Consider the following 7,681-nt stretch of genomic DNA (forward strand, 5'->3'; position numbering starts at 1 on the left):
CGTAATCTGTGAGTGCAAGAGTGAATTTTATTATTTCCACCATCGTTCATGTTGTCTGCTTCCTGTCCTTTTTGATAGAAATGTGTATTTATCTCAGGAAGAGTACTGACTTCTTATTCAGGAAAGACTGTGAACTCTGCAGCTTCTGCTTAAATGCACTGAAAAAAATGCAATTGAGTGGTTGTTACATTTACAAAAGTCTAACTTGTGATTTGAAGAAAATAATTTCATGTTTCTATGGTGAACGTAATTAAATCATGTAGGATCTGCATGAAGTTCAACAGCTTAATTTGTTCTTGTTGAGATGACACGATAGGATCTAGTAAGAGTTTCTCACTTGTCACGAAAGTCACAAGATCACATGAGATTTCAAACTGCAGGAAAATCGTTGGAGTTATAAGAGGCAGACAACTATAAACACACCATGTGTGCTATTGCTAATTATTGTGGTTTAACCTGTCAAGGATAAAAAGGTACAGAAAATTCTGCATCAAGCCTTGAAATCATAGCTTTCCTACTTTTGCTAAACCTCGATTGGTGGCGTGGTGGTTAGTGCTGTGGCCTCATAGCAAGAAAGTCATGGGTTCAAATCCACAATCTGGCTAGTTTGCAGTGGGTTCCTTCTGAGCACTCTGGTTTCCTCCCACAGTTACCCATAAGTGTGAATGTGAGTGCAAATGGTTGTTTGTCTCTATGGGATAGACTGGTGAGCTGTCCAGAGTGTACCCTCCTCTTACCCTATCACTTCTCGGTTATGCCCCTGCAGCCCAGATAAAGATAGAAGGGTGGAAGTTGTTGTAAATCCCTTCACGTCTTATGTTAACCAGACTCTAGACCAGGGGTCTCGAACTCCAGGACACATCTAAAACCTGCAAGTTTTAGATGTGTCCTTGATCCAACACAGCTGATTTAAAGGCTAAATTACCTCCTCAACATGTCTTGAAGTTCTCCAGAGGCCTGGTAATGAACTAATCATTTGATTCAGATGTGTTGACCCAGGGTGAGATCTAAAATCTGCAGGACACCGGCCCTCGAGGCCTGGAGTTCGAGACCCCTGCTCTAGACTTTGTTGAACATTGAACATACAACATGTAGTATTTAAGTGACCAAGTAGTATTAGGATAAAAGTTAGTGAATAGTGTTGGAATAAAGTGACAAAAATGTGAAGGATTAAAATATTCCAAGACCTCATCTTACGTCATCTAAACATGTTTCAATCATGTTTTATCGACACAAAATGCACAGGTTTATTGAATATGAATAAGTTGTGTTGCTGTAATTTAGTTGTTTAAGTTTCTGCCAAAGCAAAACAATTGTATGCAACCACTGTCCACTATTGAACCCGACATGTTCTTTTTTTAAGTGCAATGTTACATAACTGCAATTATTCAGATTAACTCAGGGCACTTTGGAGGGTTGTGAAAGCTTTTAATGATCTATTTCACTGGTGGCAATTAAGAGACATTACATAATTCAGTAGTCAGTGATACTTGTTTGCACAATTTAACTGAGACAGCTAAGAGAATGCAATCAAATCTTTCACTAAGGATTCCAGGTTAAAAATATTCTGCAGAATCAAACTGACCAAAAATTGCCTCCAGGCCAGCAGGCTGTTTCTGCCAGTTCGATTTCGACCTGAGGTGTAATTCTCAGTGTTAATTAAAGCGTTCTGCATTCAGACAGTGTCCATTCTGTTAACTTTTAATGGTTTTCTAAGTCGCTGAGTGGGACTCCTAAACAGGAGTCACAGCAACAGTTCAGTTCCAGCATGGTTTATTTATTTATTTCTATTTTTAAAATATATGCTTTTACAAAGGGAAAACATTGATGTAAGTGAGGAAGCACAGCGGTTTTATTGTTACAAAGTAACCGTAGGAGCTGAACTGTACACCCACATTTTAGGATTCGTATTTCAAACTTGCACGAATATGTGCAAATGGTCAAAAGAGCTCTCGCCATCTGCAGTACTTTATTATGGATTTTGAATCTGTGCTTCCTTACCCAGCCTTCTGAAGAGGAGGAGATTGTCGACCTGATGCTGATGAAAATCTACAGTCTTTTTGGCATCAAACGTAAACATGCAAAAGACACCCGGGAGTCCGACGTGAGCGGCGGATGTGGCTTGGCCCAAAATAACAGCAGAAATATCTTAAGCACTTCTCCTGATTCCAACATTTTTCAGATGTCTGACAAATACGTAAACCTCTAAGGACGTACTGTACTTTTATTCCACGGTGTTCTCTCCTATCCTTTTTTCCCTCTTCTCGAGAGCATGCTGCACTGTTTTGTGAATATGTGTAATAGCTTATCATAACACACAGAAATACATTATTTGTTGAGATAAATAAGATGTTTAGAGCATGTTGGATACTCAGGTTGCCAAAAACATAAGAACTATATGAGTATTTCATACATATATTGTAAGTATATAGTTTGTATGTGTCTCGTAATCATACAATCAATGTTTCAGCTTTAAAATAAAGAGAAAAATGCATTCATGTGTGTGATTCATGTGTTTGTGTCTAATAACCACTGTTATTCATTTAATATTCCCCAAACAGCTTTGATTTCTCTAAAACACGCTGTCCTTGCAGGTCGAGCTTACTGAAACTGGTTTGTTCACACAGTATCCACAGACACTGCAAAATAGATGAGAGTCCATCACCAAGCAGATCACAGCCAAACACACGCAGGCATCATTGGAGAGGCTTCGTCTTTTGCAGACTGTCAGGTTCTGACATCAGTGATGGATCTCATTTCTCACTTGTCATGTTTGGATGGTTTAAAAGACATTTTCATGCACTTTTGAGATATTTAAATTCCAACCACTTTTCATGAACCTAACCAAAAAGTTTTTGGTGCATAAAACTAACCAGTAAATTCAAGGTAACATAAATTAGGCAAATCAGAAAAGCAAAAGTCTTAAATGTAACATAAGCTGCAGGGTCAACAAGACTCAACTTCCACTCAGCCACAACAGCATTAACAAGCCAAAGTCAGGCAAAGATCATTTTAATATTCAACTCAGAGCTGATAAACATGGTTCAGGTCCGTCTTCTCTATTCTTTTTCCATATGAGGGTGCTTTGTCACGCTGACCCAGAAAAAGGGAAGTATGTTTCTGCAGTGTCACTAAGTGAGAAACATTAACAGATGTGTGTGAGTTAAAATGTACTAGAGCGTGTGCTTTGAGCCACTGTGGACGTCAGGTTGTGTCTGAGAGACACAATGTTGGATTGTCAGCGTATAAGAGCACACTCGATCATGCAGCAGCGAACAGCGCAGAGGTCGTGACAGTTTCTGGTGGTTTTGAAAGTCAAGCATAAGAACATGCTGAGCACCCTTGAACATTATGAAAAATGAAAGTTAATAGGATTACCTTCTGACAAAAAGCTTACACAGTGTAAAGACAGCTGTTCACGAGGACTTTATAACCAACATTTTGAGAACCCCAAAGTGTACATCAAAGAACAAATCTCAGCAATTACTTTCTGAAAATAAAACTGCAATACTCTGGAAATCATGCAGGGTTGTGCAGGTCACATTCATAGATGAAGTCTAGGCCTATTATATGGCAAATTCTGCCTCTGTTGACATCCTGCAATCATCCTGGGTCCAGTAACTAAAGCAATTCAAATAGGTTCTCAACAACTTAGCAAGCAGTTTGCTGACTGTTGCATGGGAGATGGCTGGTCTCGTAGGGTGTCTTGCATTGAAATCTACTGCAATGACCCGGTTACTGCGTTCACCAGATATCAACACGATTTCGATCCACTCCTCATGTGCTAACCTCTTCGACATGTCAATGGCTGTGAACAAAGAGAAACTTGTAAATAACTCATGAAAGAATAAAGTTACGTTGAAACCAAGCACACCATTGTTTTTCTTGTGACATTACCAATAAGTTTGATGTGTCACATGGCCCTCTTCCTACTGAAAAAACAAAAGTTGGATCCAAGATGGCCGACTTCTAAATGGCCACCATGGTCACCACCCATCTTGAGGAGTTTGCCCCCTCACATATACTAATGTGCCACAAACAGGACTTTAATATCACCAACCATTCCCATGTTATTACGGTGTATCCATATAAATGGCCCACCCTGTATATTTATGTGTTATTTCATTAAAAAACCTTAAATTTAACCCACAACACAGTAAAGTATTGTTTCCAAAGTACTTTTAAAAGCATGTCCTGCCACTCCCATGACAAAAATAACTAAAATGTTTGCTGATTTTGCCCAAAGATGTTTATTTCCCCTCAATCAAAAGACTGCAACACATATTACCTCATAGTTCTGAGGGGACTTGGACTCAGGGTTTAGAGTTTTAATTTCAACTTCACTGCACTCCGTATTTTCTCTTTGGTTCTTAACTTGTGTTACATGCAGTAAAACTTTACCCTGAGGAGCCAGGGTCAGTAATAGAAGCTTGATGTCTTAGGTGCTTTTGAGACAGACAGAAAGACAGCAGGATCTTTTTCAGAACACCGCACTGTGTTGTGCAGTCATTTAAGAGTTCTTTTGTTTTTATTGTCTTTTATCTGAATTGAAATAAAAACTATTAGATTAGAAGTGCTAAACAACATATTTCTTACAGGATACACAGTATAGATATATTAAGGGCAGTGTGATGCTTCATCGAGCCCATAAAATAATCTGACACCTCCTGCATTAATTTCAAGGTAGAAGTGACACCAAAGCATGATCTAATTATTCAAAGAGAACAGAAATATAAGTACTAGAATGTTGCTCCTTATGTGAGCATTCTGTGCCACTCGTGCTATTTCTCTTTTAGCTGTGGGAAGCATAATCAGCATACTCCTACAAAGTCAACAAATGGGATCTACTCTTGAGATATATTCTAGGTAATTGTTGTTTATATTGTTGGGGCGTGAGCAGACAAAGTGCCTGTCATGGGGCTCCCATGTTGCTGTTCTATAAATAGTTCTGTTTAATCATGTTGTGGTAGAAAGGCAGAAAATATTTTATTAGGAAAACCTGCTACTAGTCTTGGTCAAGATGGCAATAGTTGGGTTGCGGTCACGTGGTTCTGATGACGTGCGGAGGCAGCGCGATTTTTGAGTGGAGGGCGGAAGTAAACATGGAGGACACTGTGGAGAGTCAGGAGAGCAGCTATTGTGCAACTTTAGACCCCGTTTCTCGGGAGAGATATAAACAGATAGTTAAAAAATATATCGGACGTGATCCGTATTCTTTGAAAATGTCCGAATACACCACAGAAGTAAAGGATTTGCCTACTATCGAGGCTGTGGATATCACCAACTACTTGGTCCTCCAGACTTCTTACTACACTAGGCAGCAAATGAAAGCTTTCAAGAGTCTGGAGGCGTACAATTTTTTTGTCAGCGGGTGGGTCCACAACCTTGGAACAAAACGTCTCCGTGATGGATACAGTTTGGTGTTTGCAAGGGTGAGTGTTTGTTCTTATATTGCTTTATCTTAAACACGCTAACAGTTAGCGGTAGCGGCTTTAACGTCAACAAACATGCCACATCCTTAGGACTTCGTTAGAGTGACAGTTGTTTGTTTCAAGGTAAACCATTCTCAGCCGTCTGTTGCATATCCAAAATCGCCTCTGCACATCGATGCTGTTCTGCCTTAAGCTTCATTCTTTTCTCTCGTTTGAGAACTGATTCCGATCTGGGTTTTCGTTCGTAGCCGAGATTGACCGTCGGAGCCCAGTCCTCCGACTCTTCGTCATCCAAAGCACTTGGGCAGCCTATAGTCCCAATCAAGTCAATATTAGACTACTAACTTAAAAGCACTAAGTAAACGAGAATTTAACGACAACCTAATGCTAATAAGTTCGTTTGCAAACATAACATTACCTCTGACGAAGTGGTCGCTGCAGACACGGGCATTGGCAGACTCTGCTCCTCCCGACTGTAAACGTAAATTTAAAATCCATTTTTTCCTACGTTTTTCGGTTAGAATTTTCCATTTTTCTCCTCTTCGTTGGGCTATTTTTGGTACCCTAAAATACCGTTTATCAGTTTCTCTGGTCGACCTACTGGAGCATCCGTAAACACAACAGGACATAGGCATTTTGCGTACTGTCTGTCTGTGATTTTGCGCTTATCTTTTTCACTTCCGACCGCCAGTCAAATTTCGCGCTTTACGTCGACGTCACGTCTACGTCAAATGAAACCTAGCTATTATTCATTCAGGATTGTTGTGTAACCCACATAAAATGGGGGTACCACTTTAAGGACTGATATGAGGAGAGATGGACAGCCTGCCCAACCAATCGAAATGCACAGGTCCCAGTATGTTTTGACCAATGGGAGAGCAGTCTGCCGCTGTATGTCCCACCTACGTGCTCTGTGTTTGTTGCTATGTGTGGAGGTAGTCGCGTGCTGGCAGGAGAAAAGAGAGACTGAAGCTTTTGAGCTGGAAAAAAAGTATTAGATATAAGTTGCAACCAACTGTGTTGCACATAAGTTCACTGGTTATCAGCTACCTTTCATGTTAAAAGTAGCCACAGTGAGTAAGCAGGCAAATGCTGCATTTTTCTGGTGACTTTAAAAAGTACCGCGTGGAGCTAAACTGTTAGCCTTTGTTAGCTCTGGTTGCTATCAACTGCCTGGAAGTTCATCTCAATCTGCTTCCAGAAGTAAGGTAACACTTGAAGCGCAACTTATGTTTATTTTTCCTTCATGTCGTATTACGGTTATTAAAGAGAAAACATGTCCTGTTACGTTATTTAGAGCCCTGCATTTTCCGACCGAGAGACACTATGCCATTGTCTTCGGCCGTGATGCGCTGAGATCGGTGAGCACATGTTGTATGTCTCAGTTAGTTCATGTCTGTTTCACATTTTATCGTTGAGAAACTGAATTAATCTCAATTGTTTGATTAATAATTGTCGCATATGCGACATATATGCATATGCACTGACTTTACTTGATTTAATGCATAGTTTGTGTAAGAGAGATGTTTTATTTTTGCAAAATTGAGTATTTTTATTGCAAATTTATGTTGAATGTGATTTAAACAAAATCCTAAGTTGTGAATTATAGCTAGAACAGCATAATTAATATTTGAATTGCTCTTCTGACCCTGTCTGTTGACAGGTCAGGTTTTTTTTTTTTTGTATGCTGAATTGTTCCTGAGGTGGATTCCTCCAGTGAAATAGGATTCCTCCAGTGAAATAGATGGCGAGCCTTCCCACCTGGACTTAGAGAGACTGAGATTCGCTTCTTTTCCACTTGATGATCTGCTGCACCTTGCGGTGTGGTAGGACTGTATCACTCACACTTTCACGCACAGCTGGTTATACATAAGACCACTGACTGACATTCTTTCATCCCTATTTTCTTTCACACCCTGGGAATTTTTTGGACTTTACCCCTTGGACATTTTTTATTTGGGACTTTAAATAATGAGCTGTTGTGTAGAGCATTCTCCACATGTGAAAAGAGTGTGAGATTTTCATTTGAATGTACATTGGATTTGTGTAATCTGTTTCTATAAGAGTTAAGGAGTCAGGTTACTAGGGTGCACCCGAGCATTGAAACCCGAACATTGAAAACCAAAAATAACACTTGGCCAAGTCATTGCTTTAGTAGTTTGTGTTTTACTTTTCTTTTAATTTTTGTAAGTTTCCTTTCTACCATTGTAAAGTGTCTTTAACCTGTGCTTGTCAACCTTATGGTTTAT

The 7,681-nt window shown here is 39.7% G+C and overlaps 1 protein-coding gene across 1 annotated transcript in view; it reads left to right on the top strand.

Moving 5' to 3' along the window:
- LOC146616653 (polycystin-1-like protein 2) overlaps nt 1–2,209 on the top strand; it is a 42,773-nt gene extending 40,564 nt beyond the window's left edge. The window contains exon 40 of the mRNA XM_085374121.1: nt 2,006–2,209. Coding sequence (XP_085230247.1) covers nt 2,006–2,209 — 204 coding nt within the window. The remainder of the gene's footprint in view (nt 1–2,005) is intronic.
- The last annotated feature ends 5,472 nt before the right edge of the window (nt 2,210–7,681 follow it).

Source organism: Diplotaxodon limnothrissa, linkage group LG16, assembly GCF_057381915.1.
Source record: "Diplotaxodon limnothrissa isolate DT_005_m linkage group LG16, D_limnothrissa_male_GT1.1, whole genome shotgun sequence".
In the NCBI taxonomy this organism is placed as follows: Eukaryota; Metazoa; Chordata; class Actinopteri; order Cichliformes; family Cichlidae; genus Diplotaxodon; species Diplotaxodon limnothrissa.